Source organism: Copadichromis virginalis, linkage group LG2 (assembly GCF_057382275.1).
Source record: "Copadichromis virginalis isolate Kocher_CV1m ecotype Utaka linkage group LG2, C_Virginalis_male_GT1.1, whole genome shotgun sequence".
NCBI classification, from domain to species: Eukaryota; Metazoa; Chordata; class Actinopteri; order Cichliformes; family Cichlidae; genus Copadichromis; species Copadichromis virginalis.
Window position 1 is genome coordinate 21,785,389 of NC_140619.1, and position 21,793 is coordinate 21,807,181.

At 40.5% G+C, this 21,793-nt stretch overlaps 1 protein-coding gene across 1 annotated transcript in view; it reads left to right on the forward strand.

The window, feature by feature from the left end:
* The first annotated feature begins 229 nt into the window (after window positions 1-229).
* The window catches only part of gabra4 (gamma-aminobutyric acid type A receptor subunit alpha4), a 33,071-nt gene continuing 11,507 nt past the window's right edge, over window positions 230-21,793 (forward strand). Inside the window, exons 1-8 of the mRNA XM_085473436.1 lie at window positions 230-702; window positions 800-918; window positions 2,942-3,009; window positions 3,223-3,443; window positions 3,947-4,029; window positions 8,853-8,996; window positions 9,565-9,717; window positions 20,988-21,244. Of these exons, the coding sequence (XP_085329562.1) occupies window positions 614-702; window positions 800-918; window positions 2,942-3,009; window positions 3,223-3,443; window positions 3,947-4,029; window positions 8,853-8,996; window positions 9,565-9,717; window positions 20,988-21,244 (1,134 nt within the window). The 5' untranslated portion in view covers window positions 230-613. The remainder of the gene's footprint in view (window positions 703-799; window positions 919-2,941; window positions 3,010-3,222; window positions 3,444-3,946; window positions 4,030-8,852; window positions 8,997-9,564; window positions 9,718-20,987; window positions 21,245-21,793) is intronic.

A 21,793-nucleotide genomic window follows, 5' to 3' on the forward strand; every position in this document is an offset into this window, starting at 1 on the left:
TCCTGCTTCTCCAGTTTTGACAGCAGGGTGAAGTCAGAGATGTGACTCTTGTGAGCTTAAGCTATTTCAAAGCAGCGCACGTCTAATCTGTGTCCTGACCAAAGGAGGTGCGCGTGTGTGTCTGAGAGAGAGAGAGAGAGAGAGAGAGAGAGAGAGAGAGAGAGAGAGAGAAAGCGGGAGAGGAGGGAGAGAAAGAAGTGAGACACTGAAGCAAACAGAGTGAAGAAGAGAGGGAGAGAGGGGAAGGACTGTTTGTGTGCCTGGGTGCTGAGCAGCAGCAGAGCAGCTTAGATGCGGACCAGAGGTGACCAGGACTCGGGGTGAAGGTGTGTGCGCGTATGTGTGTGTGCGTGTTTGTGTGTGTGCGCGCGTGTGCACGTGTGAGTTTGTGTTGCGCGCCTGGCAGAGAGACTGCAGGATCGGGAGGAAAGGGGCTCTCAACTTCCCTCTTCCTCTCTGCGCCGCTCTGCCCTGTGTCGCTCCCTGCCTACTGCTCCTCTTTCCCTTTTTTTTACTCCGGGACACAGGCAGCTGCTGCCGCTGGTAGTGGTGCTGCTGCTGCTGCTGGTGGTGGTGGTGAGATGTGAAGAGGCTTGAAGTATGGCATGCAAGGATGGTTTCTGCCAAGAAGAAGGAGATGGTGACAGCGATGCGCCCCGCGTTTACTCGGACCCTCTTCTACTTTTTCTGTTTGCTGACTTGGTGAGTCTCTGTCCGCGGTGCTGAAACCTGCCGCCGAGCTGTGTTTTCAGCCCTCAACTTACAAGTATCCCGATTTTCTTCTTCTTCTTCTTCATAGTATGAAGAAAATCTCTGCGCAGACAAAAAAGGATGAAAGGATCTATCCGGAGAATTTCACTCGCATTTTGGACCGACTTCTGGACGGCTATGACAACAGGCTGCGACCTGGATTCGGAGGTATTTTAGAAAAATGCGCACTATTTTTGCGCACTATTGAGAGTGTTCTGCAATAAAAGTAGTCATATCAGCTATGTAACCAGAATCTTCAAACCACCAGGTGAAATTTTATTTCTTCTGTAATTTATGCTACTTTTTAAAAATTTATTTTTAAAAGCCATACCTCGTAGCTCTAACCACATTATCGAGTAATAAAAGCATCCGGTGACATCTTTAAACCACTAAAAAGGGAGCTTCGCTTGTTATTGGACTTTTTAATGTAAGAGAACGTAAAATGTACTCTAAAGATAGCTGCAAACTCACTGCTGAGCAACAAAACACCCCATTAGTGTGGTTTAAATCAAGTCAGTTCCACCCATAGTAATCATACTACACCCCTGAAGCGCTCTAAATGAGCAGAGGGAACAATCCACTTGCTGAGGGAGGCTAAAGATTTCAATTTTGGTGTATTCTATTTATATAGCTCACAGCTGCAGTCATCTCAAGGCACTTGATACTGTAAAGTAAAGCTCCTGCAGGGGTGGAGAGAGAATGTCATTGATCTGTGAACAAGCACTTGGTGATGGTGGGGAGGAAGAACACGTTTCTAAGAAAAAAACATAAAATGACCATCAAATATGCCATAATTTAAAAAAAAGTGCACTTTTATTTGCACAGCCTAACAGTCTACAGCCTGAACCATGAAATAATTGCCAGAAAATTCCAAGTTTTTGAAACTGGTTTTTATTGAAGCTGAGAAATTTTATGTTAAATGGATGGCTACTTGAGCACTCAGAGCACTTTACACAACATGCCTTATTAATCCATTCATACCCATTCATGCCAACACCTTTCTTTTTCTATGGCAAAGTGTTTTCTTTTTAACATCCATACACATTCACACTCTAATGAGGTAATCTAATAATAGGAAGGTTGGTGGTTTGATCCCTGGCTGCTCCGGTCTTCATGGGAAAGATGCTAACCCCAAGTTGCTCTTTGATGGATCCAATAGAGTCTGTCTATGAATGTTAGACAAAAAGCACTTAACCAAAGAAAAAACAGTGCTCGCATGTGCTTGGGTATGAATGGGTGAGGCAAGTTGTATAAAGTGCTCTAAGTGCTCAGGTAGAGTAGAAAAGTGCTATACAAGAACTAGTCCAGTAACCATTTACCAGTTAACACTCAGAGAGCAACTTGAGGTTCAGTTTCTTGCCCATGAAGAAACTGCCCAAGAGTGAAGAAGCCAGGGGTTGACCCACCAACCTTAGTAGACAGCTCAGCCCAGTAATTTGCATCAGATTTGCATCAGACTGCCATTTCTATGCAGCTGTTTTAGGTTTTTTTGGGGGGAAAAATGACAGGTTTCTAAAACTCATCTGTCAAATATGATGCACTTGGCATTGCAGGGTTAAGATTGTGAAATGAGCATGAACGCCTTAGTGAAACTCTTTAACAGCATGGGGGAAGTAGAAAGCCAACGACATGCATGACATGTTTTCATGGGAACATTATGGCAACATTTTAATGACCTTTTTCTCTACAATGTTTTATGTGATTTGCATACGCAACATACTGCTTTGTGGTTTAGTGTATCACAACACGAGCGCTGCTGAGTTGTGCACAAGCCTGGTAGTTGTGCCCACTGAAGATGGGCCTCTGAGCTGGCACGTTTGAGTGAGTGTGGTTACATAATTGTGTGTATGTCAGCACACAAACGTCCTAATGCACAGTTCAAGTTCTAAAAGTACAGTTCTGGGTTTCTACGGCCATATTTCTCAAAGAGATGCCTCACTGCTGGTTGTAAAGCAGCCTGTCAGCAGAGATGTTCAGACATGCAGGCGTACCAGCTTCGCTTTAAAGTGAACAGAATGGAAACAGCAACAAAGGTGCTACAGCTCTGGAAGAGATAAGTTACTGCAAGGCTTTTAGATTGGCTAAACAAGTATGAATAGGACTCCTGTCTTTTTATGACCGCGACACTGAAGGATTTACACCAGTAAACGGTCATTAAACGTGACACTTGTCTGTTTCATTATCTCAACAGGTCCTGTGACTGAGGTCAAGACTGACATTTATGTGACAAGTTTTGGGCCTGTCTCAGACGTTGAAATGGTACCTATCCTATCTCATGTTTGTTTATGACTTTCTTTTTGTTTATTCTAAATTGAGTGTCAAACTACAGAAGACACAGAGATCAATACTTGAAGATAATGACTATCTTGCTCAACCAAGAGCCACTCAACCAAGCCTGCTTTATGTTTGGATGAAAAACCGAAGCAATTTCTTCCAGCTGGTCTTATTTTTGGTCCTTTTTTCCCAACGTAGGAATACACAATGGACGTATTTTTTCGCCAGATGTGGGTAGACCGGAGGTTGATGTACGAGGGCCCGATAGAGATTCTCAGGCTGAACAACCTGATGGTAACAAAGGTGTGGACACCGGACACCTTCTTCAGGAACGGCAAGAGGTCCGTCGCTCACAACATGACGGCGCCCAACAGGCTGTTCCGCATCATGAAGAACGGCACCATCCTCTACACCATGAGGTACTTATATATTAACTCGAATAATATGCCAATCTACAGATTGCAGCCAGCTCTAATTTTGCATCCATCTAAAAAGCCTGCTTGTGTTAGTTACACTTCATGTATTTGTTTTCTCTTTTTAGTGTTTTTTGCTCATTAAAATGGGATAGGAGGGATGACAGACTTTGTTTGTTATAAAGCAATGAAAGAGATTTCCTGTGAAATCAAAAACCCGCTCTCGCTGTGTACACAGTAGAGAGCTGTGTGGAGGCAGTGCACATGCCAAACTTTCACATTCATTCAGGAGAGCAGTTGATTGTTTGATAGTAATTGGCCTTTTTTATATAAAGATCAGCAGAATCAATGATTGCATAGCAACAATTGAAAAACCACCTTTGTTTGTTTTAAAATACCTGAACAAATAGAACCATGTAGGCAGTAGTTTTTGGTGTACCTTTAAAAGAAAGCCCTTATTGCCTTGTTATTGGTTCTAAGTCAAACGCTTCTCCTCTGTTCTGCAACAGGCTGACGATTAGCGCCGAGTGTCCCATGAAGCTCGTGGACTTCCCCATGGATGCACATGCATGCCCCCTCAAGTTTGGCAGCTGTAAGTTCTTTATGTGTGAGTTGGTGACATCAGCATCAGAAAACTTTATTGACACACAGTTTGCACAGTTGCTTTGTTACAACTGCAACATATATAGTTTATAAAAGGGGGAAATTAAGTGGAAGTAATAGTAACAATATGACATATAAAAAAAGCATTTTTCAAACATAAACTTATTGAAAACATGCAAAAATATGCAAACAGATGAACAACACTTACAACACCAGGAGTTTAGTGTAGAGTACTAATGTAGATAGATTAGATGAAACTTTATTAATCCCTCGGGTGGGTTCCTCCGGGAAATTCGGTATATGTACAAAGTCAGTATTTTATCCATCCATCCAATAGGATTTATTATTAATATTAATGGTATTATTTAAATATAAACTAAATGGACAGAAGCTGAGATGAGGAGAAAGACATGATGATTTATTTTCTTTTTATATAGCTACATCATGACAGGAAATAAACGGTACCATTTTAGTGAGCCTCCTTTCAATGTTCTGGCTGTGCTACAAGAGAGAAAACAGGAAGAGGCTGCTGATTAGGTCTGACAGGACAAAGTGATCCAAACATGCATGTAAGATTACTGTTAACCTCTAATATTCCTGCAGTGCCTTTGAATGAGGAAAAGGACTCAAAGTTTTAAAAAATCTATCATTTTATCAGAATGTGAATTCTGTTCGTCCTCAATGTTTTGTCAAATGATTTTATTAATAAGTCATTATCACAGTGAAAATTTGTACCTGAGTAATAACATAACATAACAGCATTGTAGCATTGTAAGTCTGTTAGTTTGGGAAGACGCGAGTAATGTAAGTATAATTTTTAAAATTAAATACAACAATTAGTGATTTGTAAACACAATCAATATCCAGTCATTGTGTATTCTCACTCTGTTGCATGTTTGAGAGTCTAACATAAAAATAAACAAAATGCTGCCTGAGCAACTCGACACAGAGTAACTCAGTGTGACAGAGAGTGTAGAAAATCTTAGTTAAGATTTTTAATCTAAAGCTGAAATCCTGGAATTTCACCAGCACTCCCACTTTGGACTTTGCAATACCAAAGAACAGCTGCACACTATGGCAGATGTACACAAAAGAAAAAGCACTCTGAAATGATCATTTCTAAATGGAAAGTGAACCATCAAAATACTTCCAGTTAATTAAAAAATAATCAGTTTCATCACCTCAAAAATGAAGAAAATGTCACAGCAATGTAAAATACTGGAGTAAGTCAATTCAGTTAAATTAATTTTTGAGCTAAACATACAAGAGTACAGTAGAAGTGTAAGCAAATAACCCACTTCTGGTTCTTTACTTCTTGTAACTCAGATAAACTTGCACATTAAAACAGGTGGCAGTGTAATGAGCGTGTAATACGCAAAGATCTGATGTGAGTTACCTGGATGATTATTTTGTAAATCAGTTGTATTCCACTCTTACACAATTGAAGTGACTTTATTGAAAGGACAAAAAAAGCTGGATTCTAAGATGAATAGTGTGACAGCTCCTGTGTAGCAGTCGGTTAGGATAGCGTGACCACTTTATAAACAACCAAATAAGAGCGTTTAGACTGAATCTGAATCTAAACTAAGCAGAGTGGGTAAAAAAAGAGAAAACACCAGTGGAAGGCTAAGACAAAGAAAATATTGTCCTAGCTCAGTTCATGAAGCCACTTTCCTCCTCTTGGTACTGAAATGGATGCTGTGCTGAAAAGGAGCGCTAAAGAGCTGAGCAGAAAGCGACTAAATGCTATAGTTAATAATGAAACGTTTCATTCTTCATCGTGAACAATAAACGCCCAACTCAGCACCAGTGTTCACAGTGGGCCCACTGGTCAGCAGAAATGACTTATTTCAAATAAAGGAGCTTCTCAAAAAACGAGCAGCTGCGTCTTATCAGGGAGCAGCAGCGATTTGAAGATTACATCTGCAAGAGAAAGGAGAGGAAAAAAGACAACGAGTTTGCCTCTACACCCGCTGTCAATTACCCAATCTGGTGACATTGCGGAGGACAAATTCACATTCCTCGGTTATTGTCATCCCCCCTCCTCCCGTCCTTTCACCATCCTGTGCTGCTGCTGCTAGCCTCCAGTCAGGAGGAAGCAACCATGGATCTGATGTGGCCTGAAGCGAGGGAAAGGTCAGAATCCCTTCCTCTGCCTCAGGATAGCGCAGACCTATGCAGCTATTTTCCATAGCCGGTGCATGTGTCGATGTGTGCCTGCGTGCTAATTTTCTCGCTGTCTGCCCTGCCTTCATTTTTCCTCCATCTCTCCCCCTCTCTCTCCTCTCACCGTCTCCTTTTTCTGTTTCTCCATCTGGACTTGTGTGCACAGGCACTGCGTTCCACTCCATGACACACCAGAGTCATTTCATTTTGGCAGCACAGTTGGTATCCTGCCGATACGGAGTCCCATAGGGAGTGGCAGGCCAAGACAACTGGCATTTTGTTTTGCATTCGCACTCTGGTCAACCTCGCCAGTGAGAATACAGAATACAGAAAAAAAAACGCACAAAAAACAAAATAAAACAGAGAGGAAGCAACAACGGGGAATAAACAAACTTGTAATATAATGTGTGACTGTTACAACTTTAATTAGACACAAAGTGGCAGCTTGAGTCTTTACTAATTGGACAGTTTTACTGTTATCATATATTTTTACTTTCATTTGTTCTGATGTCATGGTGTGGTCCACAATTACCAAAATAGATTGTAAAACCTGCACTGGAATCATTTTCTTTATGCAGATTAGTGAATTATTCATGCTTGAGTGGAGGTGAGATGATGAGTCAATCTGGTAGAACCAATAAAAAAATTATTCGTGAAAAGTTTTTGGTGGAGACTTCTTGTCTGTTTTTGTTGTGATTCACTTAGAGGGGACTGTCTACATTTTTACACCTATAAAACCTGTTTGAAACAAAAAGATATGTTTTTGACAAACTTTACATTTTCATATGTAAATTTGAGCTGGCACACTGAACTTCTCTGAGACTAAATAAATCGAGCATAACATTCAGCCACTAAAATGTTTTTCTGTTCAGAAATACAAGCAAATAATTGCAAAAATACATTTTTCTGCTTTTTTGTAAAACAGTACATACAAAACATAAAAATTTACTTTGGTAATTACCAATTTACTACTGTTACTGTAGCGCAGATGAGGCATAAACCTCACACAGGATGGTGATCTAATACGCTGCATATTTTAGTTGCATTTTACTCAAAATGATTGTCTCATGTTTATTAAGGGTGAAGAAACATATTTTGAGTGTAACAGGGACATTTGAGGCCCCACCCAACTGCTCTTTTCTGTTTTGAGAGGGGCAACCAATCAGCCAATCAGTTCCTCCAAATTTTCATTTCAGACACAGGATGAACTGAGGGGCAGCACTAAGGCCCAGTGTAAGACAAATAGGGATTGATTTTAATTATGAGTCATGCAAAGCTACTCTAGTAGAATCTAATAATAAGAATATCAACTTTATTAACAGGAACCTTTAAAGACCTCAAATGTAGGAATATTGGACACGACTTAATTAATTGAATTATCTATAACATATCCTACTTAAAGCAAAAAAAAAATTATTATATTAATCAATTATTAGTTTATTATAATATATTTAAGCATTAACATTAACGTTGATCTTTTTTTGTGTGTGTGTTTGTTTGCTTTTTGTGTTGCTTCATGGGTGGACATGCAAATCAATTTCCCATTGGGGACAATAAAGTTACCGTTGAACCTTTATCAACAGACAAAGCAACAACTGTAGAGATAAAGGTTATTATCAATTTGAGTTAGTTGTCTTTTCTTTAAATTTAGGCAATAAAATAAAGGCAATATAATACATGCTGCATATAAAATATATTAATTCAACTTAGTTTCACTACACCAACCCACCAAGGAAGTAGAGCTTGTCTTTTAATGGGAAGGTTGGTTCACTTCCCAGTTCTTCCAGTAAGCATACTGATGTGCTTTTGAGCAAGATAACAAACTCCCAACCTGCCCAAGCATCTTTCAGAATAAAAGGCTTGGAATAAAAACGCTCTGAGTAAAAAAGTGCTACATACAGTTAGATCCACAGGTTTGTGGATAATGACACAATAATAATTTTGCCTCTGTACATCAACACAGTGGAATTAAAAGCTGAAAGTCTGCAACAAATTCATCTTGGATTTTTGAGTTCAAGTTCAAACAAAATAACTGGATTCATTACTTTGGAATGATGGCCATTTTTATACACAATCCCTCCAAAAACGTATGAACCTAACCGTAAGCAGCCACGTCACCAGGAAAATGAAGTCCGGGTAAAAGCTGGCTAGTAAATGAAAACTTGTGTTGTTGCACCGGCCCAATAAATGCAGAAGTTTAGCAGCAATTTCCACAACAGTTGACAACAGACAAAATAACTAATGTGTAGCTCGTTCCTAATGGTTTCTGGTTTAATGCACTTTTACATAACAATATGCAGAATTTGTTCCAGGAATAGCAACCCCATTATCTGAGAAGCAAAAGCAGAAGTGCTAGAGGATGTAGCATTTATCACATATACAAACAGTGTGAAGAATGGCAATCCAAAGGAAAACAGGAGAAAAGTGGTAAAGGGAAAAAGGTGCTATTAACAGCTGGTTGGTGACAAGAAGAAATCTACAGTGATGATAATGTTTCAATTATATCAAAGTAAAATCCTGCACACATATGGACAGTTTACAGTATACAAAGAGCTGCTTTCTTCTGAGCATCTTGTTTTTCTGCTGCACTGCTCACAGCTTACAGTCAGTGACTCATGTCGGTGTGGCTTTGCTGTCTGCCCACAGATGCCTATCCTAAAACGGAGATGATCTATACTTGGACCAAAGGGCCTGAGCATTCAGTGGAGGTCCCTCCAGAGTCCTCCAGCCTCGTTCAGTATGATCTCATTGGCCAGACGGTCTCCAGTGAAACGATTAAATCCATCACAGGTGAGATTTGCTCATCCTTTCACCGTCCTGCTTTATCAACCGAGTTACAGTGAACGCTCGAGGAATAATGGGACACTGCTGTTCATTTATCACTTTTACAAAAGAGTCTGCTTTTTTATGAAAAGAAAAGATCCACATCTGTCTGAGCGCATTATATTGAATCATACTTGGAAGATTTGCCAAGTCTACACTGTGTTTCCACAAGACAGATTTGGGCGTCGCATATTGGGGGGATATAGAGTTTTGACACTTGCACAGACATGACAGTGGGTCTACTGGACCATGGCTAGCACACAGTCTTGTGAAATGAAACCCTCAAACATCATGCGTTGAGACATTTCAGAGCCAGTTGGCTCGCAAAAATACTGAAAGCCCCACACACCACACCAAAAAAAAAAGATTTTAGCAGCAGAAAGCTACAGCAGAGTGCAAATGGACACAATGTAGAAGTGAGGGGAGAAAACCAGATCAAATGTGACATCTGTCTGGAGCTGCATTAATGAAATCTGTCAGCCTGCAACTTCAAATTCTTTGTTAATGAAACTAATTCATTTCTGTTGATCCCCAGGTGAATATGTGGTCATGACGGTCTACTTCCACTTGAAACGTAAAATGGGCTACTTCATGATTCAGACGTATATCCCCTGCATAATGACAGTAATCCTCTCCCAAGTGTCCTTCTGGATAAATAAAGAATCAGTCCCAGCGCGCACAGTTTTCGGTATGTAGACTTCACACAGCATTCATGCTGCACTGCCTTTCTGCTCCTCTCTCTCTCTGTTTATTTGGTGCCTGCATGCCAATGGAGCAATCAGAGCTGGAGTATCTATTCAGTCAACACAACAAGGCGATGCTTCAGCACGCGGTGATTACGGGAAACAAAAAGTTTCCCATTCTATTTTATTTTCACCTCTTACAGTAATTCTCTAAAATATGTTTGGCTCAAAAAGCATTTACAAGCAGTAATACTGCACGTGTGGTTGAAATAAACATTTTTAATCAGATGGGGAAAGATGTCCTCCTTATTGTAGTTGCTAATGACAAGCTTTATTTTGGCCATAAATAACTTACTTCAAATACAAAACTAAACTGGAAACAAACCAGGACCAGTAACTAGGAAATGGCTGAAAACACAGAGGTAAACACACCAGGGAGTAACGAGGGAATGGAAAACAGGAAGAAAGCACAGCTGGGGCTAATCTGAGGCCCTTTCTCAATTCTCAAGTACGCGAGTACGTACTCGCGTTCTCGGCAAGTACGGATTCGCCGAGAACGTGTTGAAAACGAGACTAGCAATGATAAATCATGATGAAATCAACAACAAAACACAAAACCCTGGGTCACCGATCCCGGACCAGGACAGCTACAGTCACACTAAGTCACAAAATTACTGCACCAGTATGGAACAAACTTATGATGTTTTTGCCTTTGAAATGGTTTATTTAAAGACCAGGTCCACAATTTGGTGCATCAAGATGGTGATAATTAGGTGGTGTTAGTGTGCTATCAGTTTGAATGGAGTCAAGTTGGCAGCTACGTGCAGTCTGTTTGTGGCGATACAGCAATTAACGTTCACAAATTAGCCCAAATAACAAATCTGTTGCTTTCTGCATCGACTGAAATTCACATTGACTAAGATGCTCATAGATCTGAAACAGAAAGTCCTCCACAAATAGTGACGTAGTTGCTGCAAAATGCAGATTTAACTGCAGAATTACACACAGCAACCTTGCTTTTATATAGGAACATAACCAAAATACAACCAGCTGAGTTGATGGACTGATGGACACAGACCAACTCAGACTGACTGAAAAAGTTGTCAATCTGCGTTTATGCGTTGGACAGAAATTATTTGCAAATGTTTGAGTCCAAGGGGGACTTTAATTTTGTGGAGACAGGTTGCCTTCCAACAACTACCCATGCAATCACATTGTGACCAAAAGTGGTCTTCCACAGATTGAGTGTACTACTTGCAAAAAATGCCATGCAGTCACCGGGTAACCATGAATTTTTCCTAGATGCCGTCCAGTTTTGTCTCTAGTGTGACTAAGTCCTTTACACTCTGTGGGATTTCCAATGAGCTTTTCTTGTCCTAAGCTCTCTTTTTCAGTGCTGTGAGCTTTAATCTGATTTCCTATTGTGAGTCATGGGTCGGCCATTTGTTTGTTTGTTTGTATTTGTTCTGTGTTGTCTAAGGTCATATGGCTTGTTGATGAATTTCACAGTCAGCGCTAAGCGGTCACGTTAAAAACCTCCACTGTCAAACTCGACATGATCAACAAACTTCTGTTATCTTTTCATTTGTTCTGTAACTTAATTTATAGCTAATTTTATTTGCTTACAGTCAGCAAAATAAGAAACTCCTTCTGAATTCATAATTTAAACGGTTTGTAAAGAAGTGAACAGTCTATTATTTAAATTTGATTAAAAAAAATAAAAATAAAATAAAGTGCAGCCTTACCTAATGTCCATCCGACTGTTACTCATTTTATATTAAGATTTAAAAATCTAGTCGGTATTGGTATGAAGAGTAACCTTCAATAATGGTAATAAATCACACAGCAATAGGACATTCATGTAGTTGTAAAAAGCATGATAATATATTAAGTAATCCAAAGTATTCAGAATACGTTACTCTCATTGAGTAACTTACCTGTATACGTTACAAAATACATTTTGGGGCATGTAATCTGTAATCTGTAGTGGAATACATTTGAAAAGTAACCTTCCCAACAGTGAACATGACACATAAACCAGGGGACATGGATAACTAACTAATACAAACTAATAATAATACTAGGACTTAGTGTTATCTCCTAAATAATACAACCCTTAACTTGACAATAGCACATGATATTAACATAAGAAATCAACAATTCAAACATAACCCAAAATCCCCCTGACAAAAATAAAATTACTTCTCCTCAGTCTCCTAAATTCAGTGCATCCCTTAGAAGGAAAATAAGAAACATAAATAAAAAGAATTGTACCAAAACGTAACACAAAATGAAATTGACAGGGGAGTGCTTTCAGTTTTGCAGTGTGCTGCATTTCTGTTAATTAAAACGTCTTTGCAGGCGACACTGCATTTCTTCAATTGGCCTAAGTACATCTAAAAGCAAACAAATAAAATAAAGGCCATACTAAATTCATTGTTGATGTAAATAAAACTCAAAGTAAAGTACCTGACCGATCTACCCCTGCTTTGTGTACTGCACATGTTTTGTCACTTAGTTGGGGAGGGAATAACATCTTTTTCCAGTATGTTGACCATTTTTCTGAAGCCTTCTAGGGTCCAGCTCTTTGCCTTCTTTTGTGGCAGACATTTGAATTTTGTTGCATAATCTGTCTTTGAATACAGTGGTACTCCTCCAGACAGAAAACAAGCAGTGCAGTGCAGGGAACAGCTGTGATTGGCACATGCAGACTTGAGGTGAGGCGCTGATGTAGGGAGCACTCGATTTACTTTTGCTTTCCATTTTCAGTATCGCTCAGTAACTGTGGGAAGCCAAAATCGTGATTGAGATTAAACTCTGATTAATTGTGCAGTCCTAATCCTTAAATACTTGCCAATGAAACTTTCGTTCGATAATATACTTGATCCAAATTCTTGCTGGTCAAAAGGGGATTAAATACGTTTCTCCCTCACTAAAACTTGGATGGGTTGAGAACGACTCTGTGTCCCCCAGATGAGTTGGAAGAGGTGGCCATGGCGAGTCTGCTTTGACTGCTGCCCCCGCGACCTGAACTCAGATAAGCAGAAGAAAATGGATGGACAATCCCAGATCACGTTCTGCCTGTAGTACAGTCATTAAAATATTGCATTTTCACACCAGAGCTACTCTATCATTAAAGTGCTCTAAAGCAGGGGTGCCCAATCCCAGCCCTCGAGAGCTACCGTCCTGCAGCTTTTAGATGCATCCCTACTCCAACACAGCTGAATCAAATGGTTTGATTACCTCTTCAGCATGCCATCAAGTTTGGCAAAGGCCTGATAACAAGCCATTCATTTGATTCAGGTTTGTTGGAACAAGGATGCATCTAAAAGCTGCAGGACGGTAGCTCTCGAGGGCTGGGATTGGGCACCCCTGCTCCAAAGTGTTGAAGAAAAAAGTCTTTAACAAGTTATATTTTCAGTCAGTGAGTGCATCTTTTGTATCTGTTACTCCGCCCCCCCCCCCCCCCCCCCCCCTGTAATATGCAAAACTGCACTGGTTAAAACAAACAGAATCAATGTGATCATAGAGGTTTTTGTTGGTTACAGTAAGGTAGTCACAGGTCAGCCATCAAGCAAACCAGTTACTTTATTGATCACTATATTTGATTTATGAATATGAATTGAGATTACACCCAAATATATAGTGTATATAGTATATGTTTGAGTAAATTATAAATAATTAGTTTGCTACCCATACTAATATCTTGCTGTAACAGTAAAAATGAGCAGATGTTCGTCAGACTTCACAGAACTGCTACAGTTCTTGCTAAAATGAAGGTGCATTGATCAAAAGCCAGACCCAATGGAAGGGAAAGTTGGATGAAATTAGCACAAAATCCATCTGTCTTCCTAAAAGCGAAGTGGGCGAGATGAACATTACAAACAATAGCCTCCCTGCATGCTGGCTGCTCATAGATGTGCTGCAAAACCTGCTTTCAGTTTTTAGCCTGTAACCCAGTTGCGTGCTATCCATACTCCCTTGCTACACTGTTTGGGTTTGCCCTAGAATAGACTAATTAGTGTGTGACAATAGACATGTTGTCTATTGAATGATAGTGGCACTGATGCTTGCCGCTGTTTGAAAGTATTCCTGCATTGCTTTCAAGAGAATTAGCATTAACTCATCACCATGACTAATGACAAGCTAACTAAGAGAAAAACAAACAAGTGTCAGTGGTGATTAATGATTCTGATTTAATATGCTGACCGTTCATGATGCTGCACAGACGTCTGCATAAAACCACACGTGGGTTTATACAGTAGTACTGACCCCATGTATGAAATCCACACATCTCCTCTATTGACTGGCATTTTGTTAGCTAGCACTCTGTCAAATCATCATAACATACTCAGACACCAACACAACCAACAACCCACCCCACCATTTGGTTTTAATAAAGGTGTCACGCACACTGCAACATCACCTCTAAGCATTCATTTGGTATAGTGAATGCTTTTGCCGTCAGCTGTTGAGTTGCTTAGTGAAAAATGATGCTGTGTGGCTCTCTCTCTCTGAGTGTCGCTCAGTGTAATATAGCACGAGCGAATCACTGCTGCTCTTTTTCAGCGGACAATGTATCTGACAGTCCTGCTGCTCTACCCCTGCCTCCCCCGCCCCAAACTGTCCGGCATGACAGAGGCATCACAGCAGCCCGACTATTGACGCATGAGTCGAGCCTTTGAGACAGTGGAGTTCTGCTGTTATCCGCTGCTTTTCAGCCGGCGCGTGTGTGACTGTTTGGGTTGGAAGGTGGTCTGTGTTTGGATTTCTCCTCTTCTTCCCTACACCCTCTGTTTTGACTTCCTGCCTCTATGAATCCACTGCAGTGACCTGTTTTAAGCCTAAAAGAAGCGGTTTGTCAAGAAGACAAACAGGAGTGGAGTGAGGATTAGAGCTCAAGCTTCATGGTTTCAAATAGAGTCAAGATAAAAAGTACACTTAAAGTAAAACGAGTGTTTCTTAAAGCCTCAAATTATAACTTTCTAGACTTTTGACATTTAACAACTCCAGTGATTGTCTCAAATCAGAGTTTATGGCCAGTAATCGTTCTGGAAGTCCCAAAGTGTAATTGTCCTTTGGTCTATGAAGAGGCACACATTTATGATCCTACAGTACATCTTCTCTGTGAAAGTGAAGACAAAGGACCATGAGTTTCGATTAAGAGGTTACTCTTGTGACATCAGGCGCATGTTTCCTTAGACACAATAACTGGTCACGAGAGAAAACTATGCGTTCCTCGACGAGTTGGAGAGTCGTGCCATGAGGTTGGTGGCTGCTTCTGGGAGAAACTAATTGCAAAGAAGGTGCTACACCAAAAACTACCCTGTGATTGTGTTGATTGCAAGAGTAGAAGACCCAAGTGCAGACAGAGGCGAGGAGACAAAAGTGGACTTAACGAAAAGCGAGCCTTTATTTAGGGCTGAAACTCACGAAAATACAGCAAGGCTAAACTGCGGGAAAACCTGAACATAAACTGGGAAACTATGACTATGACTTGACTGGGAAACTGTGAGAAGGGGTAGGGAAGGTAACACAAACAACGCGACGCTGAACACAGGAAGACGGAGGACTTAACTACACACATGAGGTGATGAGGAGACACATGAGGACACAGCTGACTAGAATGAGACATAATGACAAAGGGCGAGTAAGACTAAACATGTAGTAACAAGAAACACAAGGTAAAAGTAAAACAGGAAACATGGAGACTAGACATGACAACACAAGCTTAACAGACCTAAAGCACATGACAGACTAGAAAAGAACCCAAACACAGATTTCTGCGGTCTTTTGTATTTTGCATAGAACATACCAACTTCTCTGCAAACTCTCACCAAATAGTAGTCAAGCAGCAGTAACAACAAGTTCAACATAATCTGGAAATGCAGACCATTCACCTTCAAAGTAAAAGCCCTGTCGCATTTTTTCCCAGTGAGCAATGGTTGTCAAATAGTAGGACTATGTAACTGAAGGCTTATTAATTCGACCCTACATGGTCACATGTCCAAAATGAGGGAAAAGCAAACATTAGCAATCACAACACCTTGCCCGACTATCCTATGAAGCATACTAATTCATGCAATTTACTGTATCTTCTTATTTAGCTACATAAGTAACAGTCTATACAGTATATTCAGATATATGCTGCACTTGTTGTTGCACAGCTGCTTTCACTCTTTCTGCTTCCTGCTATAAGCTAATAACCTCAAAGCTTTATGTTCCTGAAGTACCAACATGAAAAAAACATCTCTCTATGCAGCGCTTGGAACAATCAAGTATCCAAACCAAGCATAATTATGGTGAAAGAATGGCTTCCGGATAATTTCTCTGATTTCAGCGACCCACACCATACTTTGCATTATATACATAATCAGTTCCAGAGTCAGTGAAATGTTTCCACGAAAGCTTTAATTTTAATTTTAATAGAAAACACCCACTGTTTCATTCTTTTGGCTATGTTAAGAAAAGCTCTCTATTAGAGGGTAACGTCCTCAGTCTGTGGCCTTGAGCTGCAGTTCACCTATCAATGTCATCCAGCTGCTTTTGACTGACAGGTAATTATATGGCGGTCACGTCTGGGCAAAGGAGACATGCGTTTATGTTGGGTAAGGGCTGTGACGCACAGATTGTTCCAGATCTTTGGCATAAAGGGGATTTTCTCCAAATCACATTATTGCTATTGGTTAATAGTACCAAGGGCGAGTGACGAGCGTCAGGCTTATACGGTGACCTTCTGTTATTGTAGAAGCCCCGCATAACCTTGGGTGCTGGTCAGACAGGTGTCTTGTTTTATTTTTATGGTCCCTCGCTGGGTAGTGCAGCGACAAATAAATGAGAACACATGACATTCAGTCCCGGTGTCTGCATGAACCTCAGTCAATGTGTCCTCTAGCTCTGTGATGTATAACCTTTCTTTATTTGAATTATTTCCACAATTTGAGAGTTACCAGTGTTAATGTGATATACAGGGTGGGCCATTTATATGGATACAATTCCATTTTATTACAATGTATCCATATAAATGGCCCACCCTGTAGTTAGGAAACTGCAAGCTCACAGTGGCATAATATAAGTTAATGCTTAGTTATATAAACAGTATTTGGAGGTAGAGCATGCTGACCATTGCTTAGATGTCTTAATTCATCTGCTGTATAAAGACCTTGACTATCTTTAGCAGGACTATGATATAAGAAATTAAGTGGGTTGGTACCAAATTATTGATGGAAGTGATTGCCAATGAGACTGGAGAATACAGGGAGTGCAGAATTATTAGGCAAATGAGTATTTTGTCCACATCATCCTCTTCATGCATGTTGTCTTACTCCAAGCTGTATAGGCTCGAAAGCCTACTACCAATTAAGCATATTAGGTGATGTGCATCTCTGTAATGAGAAGGGGTGTGGTCTAATGACATCAACACCCTATATCAGGTGTGCATAATTATTAGGCAACGTCCTTTCCTTTGGCAAAATGGGTCAAAAGAAGGACTTGACAGGCTCAGAAAAGTCAAAAATAGTGAGATATCTTGCAGAGGGATGCAGCAGTCTCAAAATTGCAAAGCTTCTGAAGCGTGATCATCGAACAATCAAGCCTTTCATTCAAAATAGTCAACAGGGTCGCAAGAAGCGTGTGGAAAAACCAAGGCGCAAAATACCTGCCCATGAACTGAGAAAAGTCAAGCGTGCAGCTGCCAAGATGCCACTTGCCACCAGTTTGGCCATATTTCAGAGCTGCAACATCACTGGAGTGCCCAAGAGCACAAGGTGTGCAATACTCAGAGACATGGCCAAGGTAAGAAAGGCTGAAAGACGACCACCACTGAACAAGACACACAAGCTGAAACGTCAAGACTGGGCCAAGAAATATCTCAAGACTGGTTTTTCTAAGGTTTTATGGACCGATGAAATGAGAGTGAGTCTTGATGGGCCAGATGGATGGGCCCGTGGCTGGATTGGTAAAGGGCAGAGAGCTCCAGTCCGACTCAGACGCCAGCAAGGTGGAGGTGGAGTACTGGTTTGGGCTGGTATCATCAAAGATGAGCTTGTGGGGCCTTTTCGGGTTGAGGATGGAGTCAAGCTCAACTCCCAGTCCTACTTCCAGTTTCTGGAAGACACCTTCTTCAAGCAGTGGTACAGGAAGAAGTCTGCATCCTTCAAGAAAAACATGATTTTCATGCAGGACAATGCTCCATCACACGCGTCCAAGTACTCCACAGCGTGGCTGGCAAGAAAGGGTATAAAAGAAGAAAAACTAATGACATGGCCACCTTGTTCACCTGATCTGAACCCCATTGAGAACCTGTGGTCCATCATCAAATGTGAGATTTACAAGGAGGGAAACAGTACACCTCTCTGAACAGTGTCTGGGAGGCTGTGGTTGCTGCTGCACGCAATGTTGATGGTGAACAGATCAAACACTGACAGAATCCATGGATGGCAGGCTTTTGAGTGTCCTTGCAAAGAAAGGTGGCTATATTGGTCGCTGATTTGTTTTTGTTTTGTTTTTGAATGTCAGAAATGTATATTTGTGAATGTGGAGATGTTATATTGGTTTCACTGGTAAAAATAAATAATTGAAATGGGTATATATTTGTTTTTTGTTAAGTTGCCTAATAATTATGCACAGTAATAGTCACCTGCACACACAGATATCCCCCTAAAATAGCTAAAACTAAAAACAAACTAAAAACTACTTCCAAAAACATTCAGCTTTGATATTAATGAGTTTTTTGGGTTCATTGAGAACATGGTTGTTGTTCAATAATAAAATTATTCCTCAAAAATACAACTTGCCTAATAATTCTGCACTCCCTGTAGTGCTGACAGACAATTCACAGGAAGGGGCATATACAGTTAGGTCGACAAGTTTATAGACAGTGACAAAATGTTTATAATTTAGACTTAATTTAGTCTTTACATCATCTTATGGATTCTAAATCAGACGGTCAAGATGTGACGTTTTAGGTTTAATTTGTCACTTAGTACAATTTTTACTTTTACTTACTTTTTAATTGTGCAAGCAATAATAATAATAATGAATTGCATTTATATAGCACTTTACAATTCCACTATTCAGTCACTCTCACATTCACACACTGGTGGAGGCAGCTACAGTTGTAGCCACAGCTGCCCTGGGGCAGACTGACAGAAGCGAGGCTGCCATCGGCCCTTCTGGCCAACACCAGTAGACGGTAGGTAAAGTGTCTTGCCCAAGGACACAACGACTGAGACTGTCCGAGCCGGGGCTCGAACCAGCAACCTTCCAATTACGAGATGAACTGCCAACTCTTGAGCCACGATCGTACCGCAAGTGGTTGGCCATTACACATACTTTTATACACAGTCCCCCATTTTCAAGTCAAGTCAATTCAAGTTAAGTTAAGTGGCTTTATTGTCATTCCAACCATGTGCAGTGGTACATACATAGTGAAACAAGACAATGTTCCTCCAAGACCGTGGTGCTGCATATGGCATATAACAGACAATCAACACAGGACTACATAAAGTGCAATTTGCAAAAATTGCAACCCCCCCTGAAGACAAAGACAACAACACCAGACAGAAAGAACGATACAGACACAGCAGTGCAATAGAAATGTGCAGAAGACTGAGCCGTATGGGCACCGGTTCAGCTCAGTGCGTTGAGCACTGTAAAGTAACTTTGTCAATCAATCAATCAATCAATCAATCAATCAATCAATCAATTTAATTTATATAGCACTTTTAAAAACAAAATTTTTTGACCATATTACTGTACAATAAAATAATCAGATAAAATTTAAAAGGAAAGTAAAATAAAAGGTAAGAAAATAATAAGAATAAAATAATGACAGACTCATACAGAACTAAAAGCCAAAGAGTAAAAATGGGTCTTTAAGCGGGTGAATGAGTCGAGTCACTGAGTGTTCAGGAGTCTGACGGCTTGGGGGAAGAAGCTGTTTCACAGTCTGGCAGTGACGGCCCGAATGCTCTAGTACCTTTTGCCAGAAGGCAGCAGTGTTTTTCAGGGCCTCAAAAGTAATTGGACAATTGACTGACAAGCAGTTTCACGATCAGATGAGGCCTGTTCCTTTGTTTTTCCAGACAGACTGATTAAGAAGTTAAAAGATCTAGAGTTGATTCCAAGTATTGAACTTGTATTTGGCAGCTTTTAGCTGGAGCTCTTAATCTGAGGTCCACAGAGATGCCCAGATGCAAGAAGAGGAGGCTGAAAAATCAAAATAAAGGTACATCAGCGACATCAAAGAAGAAACTCCACAGAAGACAATGGATAAAAACTGTTCTTTCCTAGGTTACGAAAAAAATTTCACAACATCTAGCCGAGTCAAAAACATCGTTGAGGAGGTAGAGTGAGTGACAACAAAGAAGGTTTACAGCAACAACCACTGGTTACAATCAAGAAACTGATCATACAGCGCTCCACAGTCCAAATGACCCAAAGAAAGTACAAAAGAAGCCCAAGAGTTTTTCAAGGCAAAGAAATGTTCAGATTAGTTACCAGATCTCAACAAAATAGAGCAGCTTTACAGATACTGAAGACAAACTCGAGAGTGGAGCAACTGAAAGCAGCTGCAATAAAGGCGTAGCAGAGCAGCTCGAGGGAGGAAACAGTAGTCGGTGATATTCATGAATGGTAGACTTCAGACAGTCATTGATTACAAAGGATATTCACCTAAGTATTAACCACAAACCTTATGTTAAAGTTATGCTGGCTTGTCCAATTACTGCTGAGCCTCTGAAAATTTGTTTCTATGTATAAAAATGTTTGTAATGTTTGTTTGTTTAAAGCTGAAAGTTTGCATTCAATCACACCTTGATTGTTTGATTGAAAATCCACTGTGCTGGTGCAGACAGGCAGCATCAGTCCTCAGAGTACAGAGTCGAGTGAAACTCTCAGAGTAGCTCAAGTGGACAAATGCTTTTTGTGGTTCTATTGTACATGTTTCTATTGCAAAGCTATACTGTATACTGTATATGGTTCATTATCCTTCTGCCTTCAGTTAATGAAATCTCCTGATGAGAAGAACATAATATATGAGTTATTGAACACATCTGGTTTTCTATTCCGATCTGCAGTGTTAAAATTCATACCGGTCTGTGGTGAAGCCTCAGTTTTCCCAGTGAGATGGATATTTTTGCAACTCTACTTACATTCAAATTGAGTCAAATTCAGACTAATTATGTGCTTTGATCAAATATGAAAGAATTTATGTCAACTCCCTCTTTGACACAGGCTCATGTGTTCTTTTGTTTTTATTTTCCCACAAACCAAGGCATCACCACCGTCCTGACCATGACAACGCTCAGTATCAGTGCTCGCCATTCCCTCCCCAAGGTCTCGTACGCTACTGCGATGGACTGGTTCATCGCCGTCTGCTTCGCCTTTGTCTTCTCCGCCCTCATTGAGTTTGCCGCTGTCAACTACTTCACCAATGCACAGATTGAGCGCGCCAAAAAGAAGCCGGCCAAATGTCCCCCGGTGCCCCAATCCACGCCTGTCAAGGTCAAGGACGCAGAGGAAGTGCTGCAGGTGACTTCTGTTTCTCTCAAAGTGGCTCAATAATCTGATCACACTTTATTTCAAGGAGCACTCACAGAGCATGTCCCTTATTATGTGCTTACTGCCTTTAGCCTACACGTTTGAATCATCAGAAGTGGTTCCTGCATGTGAGAGTAGTCAGCTGAGCTCCTGCTTACAGGGTGTTAAGGAAAGCTAGCGAAACCTGGTCCCAGAACTTTACAAATGAAATCTTGCTTGTCAAATTAAAAACAACTGCTTGTTAAAAGACAGAAAAAAATGTGTGTGAGAGAGAAAATAAGACGGGTCTGAAAACAGCTTCACAGCACAGATGTTTGGGAGTAGTCACGAGGTGTGCAACCTTTCTTTTGAAATTATACGTGCATGAACTGACATAAGCGTCTATTTCTGTGTGACGAAGTTTAAGCAAATTGCATCGACACCATGGCAAGTTACATGGATTCAACGAGGATTCATGAATATACCATGAAGCTATTTTAAAGCTGTAAGTCAGATATGATGAATGTGTTGCAGTGCTGTTTATGTAACTGTAGGAATGTG